We start from the raw sequence: 16,716 nt of genomic DNA, 5'->3' as shown, positions 1-16,716 counted from the left end.
GCACTCCCTTTCCCCAATGATAAATGTTATTAAATTATGATCACTGGTGGTTGCTTTGTCCCACACTTTCCATTTGTCGACCTTTGTGTTATTAGAGTGACGTCAATATTTGTACCTTCTCCCCCTCCGCCAGTATACGTGGGGGGGTTCCCTTGTTGGTTGGCAACCACCAGTTGTAATGCCATGATTGTTTCCTCGGCTTTTAGCCCCCGATCATCGTGCGTGCCACTGAACCATAGGGGGGACTTTGCATTTATGTCCGCCGTCACAATCAATCTTCGTCCCTGCAATGCCGTGGCGACTTGTGTAAGTATTTCTAGAAATTCCTCTATTCCTCTTCCATATTGGAAGTATATATTACAGATGTAAATCACTCCCGCGGGTGTTTGAAGTTCCACGACATTGCAGTGTTCGCCAGAGAATTGTGCAAGGACTGTAGCTCTAAATGATTTGTTGATAATTATAATTGCAGCCTTTGGCTCTACGTTAGAATGTATAATTTGCCAGTTGGCAGCCATGAATGGGATCCGCCCCGCTTGGGAGTACGGTTCCTGTAAGCAGAGTACATCTAGACTCCTCTCTTCCACCACCCTCCGGAGTTCCTGCAGGACCAGTTTGCTATTATGGGTGTTTATCTGACCCACATTTAGTTGGCTCACGTGGGAAGTATGTATGGATGTGTGATTCTGGCCACAATTTTGTCCAGTCGTGGGCTACTCTGCCATTGGTTATCACTGATTGACAATATAGATCATCCATGTCGAATTTTTCGTTTCTTCTTTCGAAGACCTTTTTAACTAGATCTCGCAGGGCTCCGAAGTCGGTGGGGAGATTCATTGTCTTGAGCTGAATTCTGTCCACAGCCTCCATTACTGGAAAGGTGACATCTCTTCCATACTCGTGGCCGACACGTACCACATGTCTCAATGCTGTTGTGAGGATTGCCGGCTCCTCTAGTCTTGATAACTGTAATGCGTGCTCCAGGTTGGGGTAAATTCGCTGGGGATCAATTCCCATTACACCCCGAGATGGTGTGTCAGAAGATGGAATTGAGCTGCTTATTTCATTGTACTGAACATGTTTGGTGGATATTACTTCTTTACTGTGTGGTTGTGATTGTGAACTCCCAAGTATAGGATGCCAGTGTGGTCGGGTATGCTCTTGTTTCGACCCAGGTCCCCAGCAAGGAGGAGAGGGAACGTCTTCTTCACACGGGTCCGTCTGTATGCAAACATCTTTCATTATTGTCACCAAAGATCGTGGTTGTGTGATTTTTTGTATAAATTCTTTGAATTTGTTTGCCCTCAGAGCGTCCCTCAGCCTCTTGCTAGGGGATTTCCTTTTTGGCTTCCTGAGTTCAATTACGGCCTCAGCCATAATCAATTCGAGAGATTAGTCTCTGTTCTAGCATCCTATACGTTGGGCAGTTTCTCCCAGTAGTGTTGCACGGTTTCCTTCCTCTCTTGGTACATGGAATGCAGGTTGCGCTTTTACTGCAGTTTTTTCTGGTGTGGTCCTCAGCCCCGCACCTGGAGCAGGCCGGCTTCCTTTCACAATGCTTGTGGACGTGGTCCAGATCGCCACAGTTGTGGCATCTAGGGACTACTAGGTAGTCTCTAACATTGATGGCGTGAAATCCTATATAAATTTTCCCCATAGCGGTAAGTTTTCGCCACATCTTGCCAGAGACCTCGGCGACGTGATGGACAACATCCCGTTCCCGAGGTCCCGTTTTGAAGCGCAGCTTGAATTCATTTTTAAATGTTTCCCATTCTGTGTCATCAAAATTTTGATTATACATGGTTTCGTAGATGTCGCTTTCAGTTAGGGCCACAGGTACGTCGTACAGTATCACCAGAGGATTTCTTTTCCTGGGAGGTTCACATTTAATGGCCTTGTTCAGTTTGGAATTCTTTAATATTTTGTCCCTGTCCTCCTCTGTGGCAAGATCTACCACGACTACATTTTTTGTGGCCTTTACTTTGTTGATTTTTATTTTATCTCTAGCCGGGTCAATAGTTGTTGTAAAAATTTCCTGTACCTTTTTAATAGTCTGACCAGGCAGGGGTCTTAAAAAGACTGCCGTGTCTGGTTTTTTAGAGATTTTTGCAATTGTTTCCTTCGTTGTTTGGGCTTTTGTAGCGGCTTGCGCCACCACTCCGGCCCATGTCTTGACAGGTTGCTGTCTCAATCTAGCGTTTTCTTTTTCTAGTTCTTCGAGACGCCCCTCGAGCTTCGCGTTTGCAATAGCCCAGGAAGCGAGCTCGTTCTTTATTGCCAGGACCGCAGCCTGGCTTATTTTGCCGTTTTTGACACTAGAGTCTAATATTTGATTAATTCGACAATGTCTGTCATAAACATTCTCATCTTCGTGTCCCCCTTCCTCCTGCGAGGTAGGGACAGTAGACACACTCGCCCTCGAAATCGCACAAAGATCACTCGCCTCCTGGTCAGCCATGATTAGTTAGACGAGTGAAAAGTTGGGAGCCCGTCTCTTGCCCCGGACCGGCTCCTCTGGCATGGGGGGGGGGACTTCTGCAGCTCGCCCACCAACCTCGCCCCTAGGTCAAGGGCACATCAGAGCTGCCAGGTTCAGCGCGCCGTTGCCAGCGCACTGGTCCTCGTCGAAGGCCCCGTCGTCGACGATTTCACTCGACGCTCCTCGGCAAGTGCACCCCGCACTCCGGAGAGGCGGATGCACCCCTCGCCCTTCGCCGCCTACTTGCCCGAGCTTCCACCTGAAGGCCAAGGACCCACTCCTACTCAGGTGGTGGGTCGGTCCCCCAGTCGTTCGGCGGTCTGGGCCCATCTAACCTGGCCCAGGCGATGTCACCACCACCGGGGTTTGGCAGAACACGCCCCGGTTACCCAGGGGCGCGGCGAAGCACCCTTGCCGACTCGCGCCGTGATCCCACGCCGACAAACGAGGTCGCCGGCATGCAGAGCACCTGCTGGTCTGTGCCCTGCGAACAGAAAGGGACTGGTGTTCGGTCCCTCGACACAGCTCTCCCTGTGCCACGCACCCTTCGCTTTCGCATCGGGTTGGGTCGCAGCTCTCCCTTTTGACGCAAGGCAGAATGCCAAGCTTGACGTCTGGCACCACGGGAAGGCGGAAAGAGCCACTTGGGAAGGAGAGGCTGTAAGAGACGCATCACTTCCCCGAGTGAGGACAGCCGGGGCACGCTCGACGTGAAGCGATATGCTCCAGTGCGAGCTTCCGTGCCTTACGGCGCCGGTAACGGGCGGGCCCGCACCGAAACGCGCCGTCAAGCGACTGACCTCACGCCAGACAGCTCAGCTGGTTTGTCCGAAATGTCGCTAGTGGATGACGACCATCACCGCTTAACTTGTATCGCGGTGGAGGACGTCTGGCCGGCCGAAGTGGCCGCGCGGTTCTGGCGCTGCAGTCTGGAACCGCGAGACCGCTACGGTCGCAGGTTCGAATCCTGCCTCGGGCATGGATGTGTGTATGTAGTTAGGTTTAACTAGTTCTAAGTTCTAGGGGACTAATGACCTCAGCAGTTGAGTCCCATAGTGTTCAGAGCCATTTGAACCATTTTTTTTTGGAGGACGTCTGGCTCCTAGGAAAACAGATGGTAGCTTGCTACCTCCGTGTGACCCCGCAACATATTACACCTGCTTCCTTCTTACATCCGGAGAGTGACTACTTTCCGGCGACTAAATCGCAGTCGATCATCTGGGTCAAAGTTCGGACGATCGCGTACTTCTATGGGGATGCTGCCAAGTCGCGACTTGACTTTTGGTATTTCTTGCAGCAAGCCCACAATGAAGTTCATAGTTGGTCACACTATGGGGAAACCTTTGCCAACTATCTTCAGGCAGTCTTCCTCGACCCACCACGCAGTTGGGATGTGCCAGGTGCAGTCGGTGTGCACATTTGACTGCTGATAATGAACCTCACACTTCTCTCACCACTCAATATGTAATGCACATAGTATACCATGAAATGATCTACGCCGGCCGAAGTGGCCGTGCGGTTAAAGGCGCTGCAGTCTGGAACCGCAAGACCGCTGCGGTCGCAGGTTCGAATCCTGCCTCGGGCATGGATGTTTGTGATGTCCTTAGGTTAGTTAGGTTTAACTAGTTCTAAGTTCTAGGGGACTAATGACCTCAGCAGTTGAGTCCCATAGTGCTCAGAGCCGTTTGAACCATTTGAAATGATCTACATGTTCCTTTTAACAGAGTGATGTTTATTGAAAATAAATAAATAAAAAGAAACGTACCTGGCAGATTAAAACGGTGTGCCGGACTGAGACTCGAACTCGGGACGTTTGCCTTTCGCGGGCAAGCGCTCTACCAACTGAGCTACCGAAGCACGACTCACGCCCCGTCCTCACAGCTTTAATTCCGCCAGTACCTCGTCTCCTACGTTGCAAACTTCACAGAAGCTCTCCTGCGAACCTTGCAGAACTAGCAGTCCTGGAAGAAAGGATATTGCGGAGACATGGCTTAGCCACAGCCTGGGGGATGTTTCTAGAATGAAAATTTCACTCTACAGGGGAGTGTGCGCTGATATCAAACTTCCTGGCAGATTAAAACGGTGTGCCGGATCCTTTCTTCCAGGAGTGCTATTTCTGCAAGGTTCGCAGGAGAGCTTCTGTGAAGTTTTGGAAGGTAGGAGACGAGGTACTGGCGGAATTAAAGCTGTGAGGACGGGGCGTGAGTCGTGCTTGGGTAGCTCAGTTGGTAGAGCACTTGCCTGCGAAAGGCAAACGTCCCGAGTTCGAGTCTCGGTCCGGCACACCGTTTTAATCTGCCAGGAAGTTTCAAAAAATATACCAGCTTGACGTTTGTCGCATGTCACATTGAAGGAGCTGCGCTTTTAATGGGCAGCAGTGTATTTCTATTGTCTGTCTGCATGCAAGGAAGAGCGGAGCAGTGTCTGTGTAGCACGGTGCTTGGCTGTGGCTCGCAGGTGACGGTGCCGGCGACGTGGTGGCCGCCGCTGTCGCCGCCGGGCTGGGGCGGGCCCTCCAAGTGGCCACCGCGGCGCGTGCAGCTGGCGTACTCGGTGCTGGAGCCGCGCGGAGAGGGCTGCGTGGCGCGCGTGCAGATCCAGCCGGTGGCGCCGCTGGGGACGGTGCTGCTGGCGCCGGCCGCCTCCGCGTACCGCGAGCTGCGCGCGCCCGGCCCGCCGCCCGCCGAGGACGGCCTGCTGGCGCTGCTGCTGCCGCGAGCCCCGCTCTACCCACGGGCGCGCCTGCACGCGCCGCTCTTCCTGCTGCAGCCCGCCGCCGCGTTGCTCGTCGTTAAGTGAGTAGCTCCTCTGCATGGCTCTGATTCCCATTCATCGCCGAGTCGTAATATCGATACCTGATAAAAGTTTTTTGTTTCGAAATGGTCTCCTGACCAAAAAAATTGTGCATTACTGCGACTAGAGACAGATCCTCCAGGTTTTTTTTCTTTTTTAAGCCATGGGACCCTCCACGCCCCAACGAACGTGGTGACCAAACCAAAAGTTCTACTGTCACCTCCGTCAACATGTTTGTTATCTAATAGGTGGATCACAGAATGCTGGGCTGTGATGTTGTCCGTGCGTCTGGGTAAGACTACGCATTAACACGGTCCATCAGGTGATAGATAGTGGACGAAACGCGAATGAGGGTACCAATTTGAAGAGCAGAGGGAAAAAAAGTGCCAAGGCTCGTGCCATGCTCTGCGACAGTGGGATGGGTAGTAAGAGCAGTAGTGGTTTACTAGCTGCGATAGTTCATGCAAGGTTGGGTTTGTTAGTTTGGGTATCATGCATCATTACCGTGGCAGGCGATGGCGATGTATCCCAGTTGCTGCAGCCGCTGCATTCCTGGAACAATCAGGATCGTTATACGAGGGCTATCCATAAAGTACATTACGTTTTCGTTTGTGTCCATTAGGAGCGGGGCTAGCGTGGCCATCTTGGTGTCGTGGCATTCAGCCGCTCAGTCGGCATCCTGCTGTGCTAGTGAGAGGTTCGTGCTGTACTCCGTTGAGTTACTGTGACAGTTTGAAATGTCAGCGTTAATTGAAAATGCCGCGAAGTGTGAAGTGCGTGCTATAATAAGGTTTCTGACTGCAAAAAACTGTACACCGATAGAAATCTATCGGCAGCTTTGTGAAGTGTATGGGGACAACATAATCACTGAAGGTGGAGTGCGTCAATGGGTCATAAAATTTAAAAATGGCCGAACTAACGTTCACGACGAAGAGCGAAGTGACTGCCGAACTTGTCGAAAAAATCGATGCCACGGTCCGTGAAAACCGTAATTTCACAATAACGGAACTCTCTATGAGTTTTCCACAAATTTCACGAAGTTTGTTGCACGAAATCATTACCGAAATGCTTGATTACCACAAGTTTTGTGCAAGATGGATACCAAAAATCTTGACAGAGATTCACAAAAATCAGCGAATGGCTGCAGCGTTAACGTTTTTGGACGCTTACGAGAAAGATGGCGACTCATTACTCGATCGCATCGTTACTGGCGACGAAACGTGGGTTAAGCATGTGAACTGCGAGACAAAATTGCTGTCAATGCAGTGGGGGCACACAAATTCCCCCCCAAAAACCCATGAAATGCATGCAGACAATGTCGGCAAGGAAGGTGATGGCGACTGTCTTTTGGGACAGAAAAGGTGTAATTTTTGTGGATTTCCTGGAAAGAGGCACTGCAATAAACTCTCAAAGGTATTGCCAAACTCTGCACAACCTCAGAAGAGCAATACGAAACAAGCGCAGGGGAAAGTTGGGCTCAAAGATCTTGCTGATTCACGACAACGTCCGGGCCCACACGGCAAATGCCACTCGTGAAGCTCTCGAATCTTTTAAGTGGGAGTTGTTTCCTCATCCGCCGTACAGTCCCGACCTGTCATCTAGCGACTTCCACTTATTCCCAGCAATGAAGAAGTGGTTGGCTATGCAGCGTTTTGATGACGACGCACAGCTTCAAGAAGAGGTAACCACGTGGTTGAAGGCGCAGGCGGCAGAATTTTACGACGAAGGAATTTCCAAGCTCGTCCATCGCTACGATAAGTGCCTTAATTTAAATGGAAACTATGTAGAAAAGTAGTATTTAAGTGTGGCTTTCATCTGTATATAATAAAAAAAATTTCCAATACTTTATTTATTTTTAATTCCAAAACGTAATGTACTTTGTGGATAGCCCTCGTATGTTAGTGGGAGATCGGCCATAGATCATCTCACTGTGTGGGGTGTGTGTGGAAATTGTCCGCACGTAGTGTACGGTACGGCTTCCCTGCGTGGTGCCAGTTATTCGGCAAGTGTGTTCCAACTGGATATCCAGTAATGGTGGCTGATTAACATGGGTTCACCTGTACCGTTGTGTTTGCGTGTACTTGGCCATAGATGTTAGGTCCTTACAATTAAGTCTTTTGGTCTTTTATGTTTCCACTTATGGTTGTGGTCGTAGTTCTCCAGATTCAGAATAAACGGGTTCTGCGAATATCTGGAGTTTCTGTATAGTCTTGTGGTGAGTTTGTGGATTACCTCCGTGAGAGTCTCAAGTCGGTATTCCCGGTGAAGATCCGCGATGCGTGTGTATCGTGGAGCATTGCTTATGATTTTGAGTACTTTGTTTTGTATGATCTGCTGACGGCGCAGGCGTGTGGGCGCAGCGTATCCCTAGACAGGGGTTCCTCGCGACTGCGCGGACGGCGCAACCCGACGGGTGAAGTTCCATGGTTTGGTTCAGAGTAGGAAGCAGAGGAGAGATGAGGGCACAATTTGTTTTCTCATCTCGGGAACGAATTCCAAGATTTTATTAGAAAACACTCCATTTTTCATCTTCGCTGCTATAGACTACATGGGCTGTTCGAAAAGTAAGGTCCATTCGGTCGCGAAATGGAAACTGCACTATCAAAAATGTTTTACTTGCAGCAATTTTGCCAACCCTTCCAGCTACTTCTCTACATATTCGCCGCTCCGAGTTAGTCATTTGTTGTAGTGTCGTACCAACTGTCCAATACCCTCGCCATAGTAGCAGCCGCCTGTGTTTCTCATCAGTTCTCTGCGATGACAGGCATCTCTTTTTTTCCCTCTATTGTTTTCTTGACCTTGATACAGGTAGGCCGGCAGCGGCAAACTTCGCCGCCCTTCGGCCACAGATATCACTAGTAGTACACATGAAGACACAGAAAAACAAAACAAAACGGTGGATAAAAGACAGTAGACACACAAAGTAAAAGACACGTAGCAGTTCACAGGCGTAGTGAATTAAAAAACGTTCAGCACTCGTATATGAACATAGACGCCTAGGTTTCCGTTATGATAACAATAGCAATAAAATACGTAAAACGTTTTAATTCGATAATTTATCTTCGTCGGCTCATCGACTATCCCTACTCATATCTTCAAGCAAATCGAAATTTAGAGAAAAATATCATTTGAATAGTGTTTGTCGCAAAATTTGAAATACACGTGTCATGAAATTGATTTGAGAACTATAATATCAACAATGTTTCACAACTTTTGGAACATCACAATTTACACAAAATAAAAATGGAAATGTGTACTCACCTCTGTCAGTATTTTACTTCACACTCCGTCTTAGACGGATGCTGGTAGACCATAAAGGTAAAGAGAGGCGAAAGAAAAAGGTTTCAACTTGGCTCTTGTCTTGAGGCGATGTTCCTTCAGCTCAGTTTTTTGTTTGTAGGATTACCTAGGGCTTTCGTTATATTGGCTACAGTACGTATCAGATGAAAGAATCTTAGAACTGTCCGTTTCGTCTGCAGTGCGTCCCTTGAAACAATAAAGATATGGTTGTCGCTTCTGACTAATTAATTAACCAATGACTAACTGCAACAGGATTAAATATTTCAAAAATAAATACACTTGTACCCCAAGTAAGAACGAAAGTATTTTCTAATGCAACTCGTTAACTATAACGAAATTCCTCCTTTGCATATACCACTCAGTTATTCATTACGAAACCAATTAAGGTACGAATTATTAGTTATCTTTTCTCTTTACAGTATTTACTGACATAGGTTAATTCAGTCAATGTAATAAATCGTCACAATTATTACAGATTATTTTGTTTGTCCCTATACATCTTAATCTACAACAAGTTTAGAGAAAAAGGGGAATAATTAATGATGACCGCTCCTTTAAAATACATTTCACAGCTATATTTATAGACAGATTAACAGTTAATAAATCGTTGATTTTGCTGGGCGTCACTGGGATTTTATTTTTTTCAAATATCGCGGCGGATGCCTGCATATGTGACACCCCTGACATCTGGTGACAGAAAGGCGAACTAGTTGGTTCCTCGCATCTCCCCTAGGTTGTGCCGACGTCTATTCGCATGTGTTTTCGAAATGAAAGGGAGAAAATACAGTGTCAGTATTTGCTCTTCTCAACTTATCCCTACATTAAGAGGCATGTCTTTGATGAGCATGTTTCGACAATCGAGCAAGAATTTATCTCGTCCAGCTCGATTTTTGAAAACATGCTCATCAGAGATTTACCTTTAAATGTGCCGATAAGTATCATAAGTATTGAATAAGTATATCCTCTGTTATGCCAGCGTCGCCTGGATCTCCGCCCCCACCCGCTTTTACAAGGCTCTCCAAATCCTTGAACGCCATGCGCTCCGCCTTGCCTTCCGTATCCGCCTTCCTTCCCCCACACGGCTCCTGTATGAACTGATCCCCTTCCCCCACCTCCTCTTGTTCCTCCAACATCTCCGCATCCTTTACATTGTTCGCAGGCTTGATCCCCCCCACCCTCTGGTTTCCTCCTTCCTCTCCACCCCCCGCCCGTTGCCGCGCCTCTATCGCTGTATCCCTCCCTCTCTCCACCTCCACACCCTCCATCTCCTTCATCAGGGCAATTTCCAACGCCTTCCCCTCCCGGATGACGAACTTCGCCGTGACATATACCCTTCCTTCCAACTATAACCCGGCCTTGTTCCCCCCCCCCCTCCCCAGGGCCCCCTTCTCCTCTTTCTTCCTTCTCCCAGAGCGGATTTTCCTCCATCCCCCCCCTCCCCTGAGACCCTGCCCCCCATACTTGCCTCTCTCCTTCCCACATCCCTCCCTACCTGGCCCTCTTCCGAGCGCCCCCCATTCCCCTCCCCCATCTCTTCCCCTCCCTCCCTTCTTCAGGTCTCCCTCATCTCCTTGAACCTGGCAGATCCTCTGTATTGCTCATCAACAGTGTGCCACGTCAGTGTTGTGTTTCGTGCTGTTTCCCGTGTGCGTCAAGAGGTGTGTTTTTAATTGTGTACTGCCTTGAGGTTCGCCGTCAGTGTTACGCTGTGTGCTATGCCATCCGTCAACACCTTTATGCTCCAGTCATACTGTGCCTTGTGTTCTTTTAATCGTCGCAGTGTGTGGATTTTTTGTGTGTGCTACTTTTAAACAGTTTTTTATCTCCATTTTACAGTCACCCCGTTTTTTGTATATTGCCTTCCATGATGTTCTCCCTTTTTATATCTATGTTCGCCTTCTTCTCTCCTTTGCTGTTTTTAAATGTCTTCTCTTGTTTTGTTCTATGTCTTTCGGCTGAAGAGCAGTGCATATGCTGCTGCCAGCCCGCCCCGATGGGGAATTGAAATACAATAAAGAAAAAAAAAAAAAAAAAAAATGAATAAGTATACATCCCCACTCCCACAGAGTTTTGCTTCTGTGCGCTAAGGGGTCATAGGACACGTTCAGACGCCGATTCTAGGCTGGTGATCCCTGCTCTAAGCAACAAATCCGACAAGAAAAGTGATTACACGGAAGGAAGATCTTCCGCTGAATAAATAACAAAACGACTCACCTCTCCCAAACGTGCGCAGAATCACTCAAAACTAATAAAACTTCCGCAGCTTACATGCTTGTACAGCCATAGTCTGCAGATGGTTCAAATGGCTCTAAGCACTATGGAAGTTAACATTTGAGGCCATCGGTCCCCTAGAACTTAGAACTACTTAAACCTAACAAATCTAAGGACATCACACACATCCATGCCCGAGGTAGGATTCGAACCTGCGACCGTAGCATTCGCGCGGTTCCGGACTGAAGCGCCTAGAACCGCTCGGCCACCGCGACCGGCTCACATCCAAGGAAACATGGCATTCATTGCATATCAGTTCGATCTACATGGATAAAAAGTGTGCTCCGTAATGGTAACACGATCTAGACCTTGAAAACCACGTGTTCACTGTGTTCAATGTCAGCGTGGCATTTCGCTTCTGGACATTCCACAAGAATAGTCGAGGAGAGGTATGGGGGGCGTCGGTGAGACACCGGACGGGAGTAACTAAGAATATCGTTGTCTAAAATCTAACTGTGACATGATGATGAGTAACGTTAATGAGGAGCTTATGGAAACAAGGATATTCGGAAAATTCCCAAGTTAAGCAACCCTTGGGAACTGACATTCTGTTCATGCCCCCCGTCGGAAATTCGAGTCCTCGGGCGTGGGTGCGTGTGTTGCCCTTAGCGTAAGTTAGTTCAAGTTAGATTAAGCAGTGTGTAAACCTAGGGACCGATGTCCTCAGCAGTTTGGTCCCATAGGAACTTACCAAAAATTTTCAGATTTCAGTTTATGAAAATCTCAAGAGCCATCTCTTTCGTAAATACCGGAAAGCTCCGAGTGCGTGAGTGTTTCAAGGAAAAACAGAATAGACGCTGGAAAAACACAGGCGCATCAAAGAACGCAGCAAGTCGAACTTCATTGTACATAAGGTCGCAGTACCATAAATGTCTCACAGTATTGTTAGAGTGCACATACGCCAATTTTTACTCCAGTTGACAACAACGCCTGTCGTAACACTAAAATTTTATTACGTGATAGTGATATCTTTGGCGTTACCACTTAACACACTTAAGAATGATTCGCAATTGAATCTCAGCCAGTTTTGATAGTGAAACTACAGCATTACTGGTCACTGGAAGGTCAGATTTCATTAAACACACGTTATACTACTGATTGCAGCACCAGAGGAAGAAAATTAAGTTAGGCGAGGAAATATTGATCACAAAAAGGGACTCGCCAAATGTTGAAAACCCGAAAAAGAATAGTTTACTGTTGTTTTACGCGGACCAATTCGGTAGATAATAGTGAGTGACCTGACCGGAAAGCGGATTGGGTACAACACCTGCGAGTACTAGTTCTCAGTCAACACAATTTGAACAATGTGTCGTAGCACATATTCTACTCTGAGGTTCTCCCTTTGACGCACAAATTTTCACAAAACGATAAATTTACCTCTGTAATTAAACGCAGCTCCAATATGAATGAAAGGGTGATTTCCCAACACACAGTTCGTTATTGTTTTCTGTAGCTATTGTGCTCAGAGACCATCGCGAATGACAAGCTCATCAGTCACCAAGCGGCGTTTCGCTGCCATTGTGCTGAATACATTTACAGAATTCGATGCGATACAGAAACGATGCAAATCTATTTCGATGTGCTCTGATGGTGTGGTATGTCACCTCGAAAACCTTTATTGAGTATCGAAATCCTTTTATTACGGCGTTATAGGCCGTAGTTTTACTACAAGTGCCAAGATAGGTGAGTGGAGAAAAGGAGAGTTCGATTCATAGTCTAACCATGCTGATTTGAGTTTTCCGTTGTGTTATCAGTTACGGCAAAATTCAAAGTGGATTATTAAATAAAGAAAGCATCGGGGACTTTCTGACAAGCCCTTGTGAATTTGCTTTTACGCATTCTTACAAATGGCCAAAATATCAACAAGCTGTTGAATGTTATGTTTCCTTTTACAAGTGGAAATAGTAAATTCCTCTAAAATTCCATGAATCCAAGTGTTATTTGGATTTAAAGATTGTGCAACGCTTCAGATTATTGGTAATAACATGATACAAGCCAGAACTTAGAACGTTCTGCGTAGGTATGATGTACGAACCACTACAATTTTCTGAAGGTCAGTTCGGAAGCAGACACACGGATTGTAGAGATACTGTAGATTGTAGGACGAGACACAGTTAATAATCGAACTGCAAATAAAGTTAAATATGATCCGTTCTTCTATCCGTCTTCTTGGAGCACATCCAATAATACCATATACGAGTTTGTACTTGAAATATTTCCATGTGACTAATAATGACAGCACACATCCTGTATGTCTCCCACTTTAATGTTCAGTAAATTTAAGTAATAGAATCTTAGAAAACGATAGCGTTTAAAAAACAGTGCACCACGGGAATTTTCATTTTTAAGGGAACCTTACATTTCTAATACGAGTTTGAAGACGACAAAGACCAATTCATGATAAATGGCCCACATTTTGCCCTCGAGTCAATGCCATAAGCAAATAATAATGACGTAAAACGTAAATAAAATGACAAAAATCACAGTCTGGCTAGGGATACCATCTCTTCCAGTGTTTTCTGTTTACAGCGCCTTCGTGCACTCTAAGATGGCGCTTCAACATCCATAAACAGCTCTTAAAGAGGTAATGTCAAAACACAGTTACAGGAACCTTCCCACAGTAGTGAGTCAAATATACGTAGTTAGCATCATCACCCGCATAACAGTCTTCAGCTCTACGTGTGTATGCTGTCTCAGCATGATTAATAACGCCATGTACCCACCTGTCAGGTCGTTCTCCCTGTCTTTTCACACATCTTGGAATCCGTCAAAGATATTCCTTGATCTACCATGCATTTATACCTTTCGGTCATTTCCATGCCATTTTCATCACAGTCTTAATTACGTCTAGCTTAAATTGCGACATATAGTCGTTGTTATGCGGATACGGAGCACGTCTTTTTCACCGCTTTTTTGGCCACTGATGAGAACTGTGCACTTGTTGTTATCAGCGGCCAAAACAGCGGTGAAAAGGATGTGTTCGTATAACTACATCTTCCACTTCTGTGTCTTTCTTGATACATCTGTTTATTCTTGTGACTAATTTCCAAAACGCGTTTTTCCGTTTCTTGCTGAGCAGCCACCATTTCTGTATAAAAGTCACCGTCTACTTCCATCAATCAAGACTGCTAACACGGATTGTAACGATTACTTCTCAGGCACTTCGGCAGCTCAATTCTGGGATCCCCATTTAATTTACCTACAGCACACTAGGCTATTTCTACCTTTCTATTTTTTTACTGCCCATAAAATCCTCTAAATGCAAAAACTTGTGATCTGGTTCTAAGAATTATTGCTCATTTGTCGAGTTTGTCGATGTGCTGATTAGCGTAAAGAAAAAACATACATGGTAGAACGATGAAATCGGTGTTTAAAATATACTACGAAGAAAGAAAAGCATGAGAACTGAGTGAAAAAACTAAAATAATGAACAAAGTGTTCATGGGCGTCCAGCTACCTCAAATGCTAGGAATGCCATGAGCTTTCGACAATATACCTCTTTGCCATGGTGAATTCGAATGACTGCTGATGGCCTGCTGATACTCTCTTAGCTGCCGGATGTAACGTCTCTGGTGTCCACATATGTGGCTATACGTTGACTCGATGTTAAAGCCTGTTGTGCTAGGAAAAATTATAAAATACGTATTTGTCCAGTCATGTGGGTGATGATGCTTACTGTACAGGGTGTTACAAAAAGGTACGGCCAAACTTTCAGGAAACATTCCTCACACACAAAGAAAGAAAATATGTTATGTGGACATGTGTCCGGAAACGCTTACTTTCAATGTTAGAGCTCATTTTATTACTTCTCTTCAAATCAGATTAATCATGGAATGGAAACACACAGCAACAGAGCGTACCAGCGTGACTTCAAACATTTTGTTACAGGAAATGTTCAAAATGTCCTCCGTAAGCGAGGATACATGCTTCCACCCTCCGTCGCATGGAATCCCTGATGCAGCCCTGGAGAATGGCGTATTGTATCACAGCCGTCCACAATACGAGCACGAAGAGTCTCTACGTTTGGTACCGGGGTTGCGTAGACACGAGCTTTCAAATGCCCCCATAAATGATAGTCAAGAGGGTTGAAGTCAGGAGAGCGTGGAGGCCATGGAATTGGTCCGCCTCTACTAATCCGTCGGTCACCGAATCTGTTGTTGAGGAGCGTACGAACACTTCGACTGAAATCTGCAGGAGCTCCACCGTGCATGAACCACATGTTGTGTCGTACTTGTAAAGGCAGATGTTCTAGCAGCACAGGTAGAGTATCCCGTATGAAATCATGATAACGTGCACCATTGAGCGTAGGTGGAAGAACAAACTAAAATGAGCTCTAACATGGAAATTAAGCGTTGCCGGACACATGTCCACATTACATCTTTTCTTTATTTGTGTGTGAGGAATGTTTCCTGAAAGTTTGGCCGTAGCTTTTTGTAACACTCTGTATATATATTTGACGCACTACCGTGTAAATGTCTACTATGACTGTGTTTTGACATTACCTCCCCAAGATTTGTTTATGAATATTTAAGCCCATCTTAGAGCACACGAAGGCAGTATAGACAGAAAACACTGGAAGAGATGGTATCCCCAGCCAGACTGTGATTTTTGCCATTTTATTTACTTTTTACGTCATTATTATTTGCTTATGGTATTGACTCGAGAGCAAAATTTGGACCATTTAACCTCGTGATCAGTGAATCATTCACCGTGCTGAGAAACTGGCTGCCGTGTTGTCAGCGATTTTTATTTAAAGAGATTTTTAATAACACTGTCCCAGAACCATTAGTGCGAGAGGTTGTCAAATTTGACACTGACCAGGAAGTACTTGTCATGGATGGCAGTCCAAGATCATTTTATTCATTATTACCGACTGGAGACTGTACATCAATATTCAACTAAAATGATATGGCTAGATATATGTGTATGTCTGGTAGCTGACTGGAATTTGATGAAACGGCCACTCTGCAGCACATCGAAGCCTTCATAAAAATTCCTACAGCACACAACATTCTAAAAATCACCCTTCACTTCCCTCTTCATTAGCTAAACAACAGTATAAGGCCACATATTAATAGAAATCAATGCTGTTCTTGGACAATGTAATTACCTATGGCTGACAACGGGTCATTACAAGTGAAACAGACGGGTTCCTCTCGTCGTGGCAAAAGCAAATCACTCCTTAAATAGCACCGCCCTATATGAAATCGATCAAGGGCCTTGCGGCACGCTTCAATGACTAGCACTCGGTACGCTGAAGCTGCACAATCTTACTGACATGCCACAAGAATTTATCGGTCACCTAAGGTCCGTTTCTACCTACAGGTGCATAACTTTTTACTCAAGCCGAAATGAAAGCTTTCAGCGAAGTGGTATGTTTCACACATCCTTCCAAAAGAACGGGTCTTATTGTTAATTATCCTGTATGTGAAACAGTGGTTGCCTTGCCATCTTTTGTAATAGCGAATTTTCATAACCGAAGGAGGGGTTATAACCTCATTGGAATTAATTTTTACGGAGGCTGTTAAAAATTAAGAGAGCATTTAAGAGTGATCGTAACTCCCTCCGACAACGAGTTCTCACCAAAAGCAGACTCTAAATATATACAATTTCAGTACATCGTCAGGTTTTCGGTTTGCGTAATTCTTCAGTTGAAGGTGAAATTATAGAAAAATTAATTGAAATTATAAATTTCAAATATCAATTCACTACCAGTAGCTAATTTCAGTATTTTCCGTACTGTAATTAATTGAAATGTTCACAAGCGTTTCATTTCGCTGCGAATGGACGCGAAATTAATAGAAATACGACTATACTTCTTCTATTTTTCTATTTCTCTGTTTTTCTGTTTGTAGCTATTATTTGCATATTTT

General features: G+C 45.7%; 1 protein-coding gene across 1 annotated transcript in view; it reads left to right on the top strand.

Moving 5' to 3' along the window:
* LOC124775353 (transmembrane protein 132E) overlaps window positions 1-16,716 on the top strand; it is a 267,220-nt gene that overhangs the window by 45,745 nt on the left and 204,759 nt on the right. Inside the window, exon 4 of the mRNA XM_047250188.1 lies at window positions 4,937-5,274. Coding sequence (XP_047106144.1) covers window positions 4,937-5,274 — 338 coding nt within the window. The remainder of the gene's footprint in view (window positions 1-4,936; window positions 5,275-16,716) is intronic.

Source organism: Schistocerca piceifrons, chromosome 1, assembly GCF_021461385.2.
Source record: "Schistocerca piceifrons isolate TAMUIC-IGC-003096 chromosome 1, iqSchPice1.1, whole genome shotgun sequence".
Taxonomy (NCBI): domain Eukaryota; kingdom Metazoa; phylum Arthropoda; class Insecta; order Orthoptera; family Acrididae; genus Schistocerca; species Schistocerca piceifrons.
Note: the sequence above shows the minus strand (reverse complement) of the source record. Positions and strands in the feature narration are given on the sequence as shown.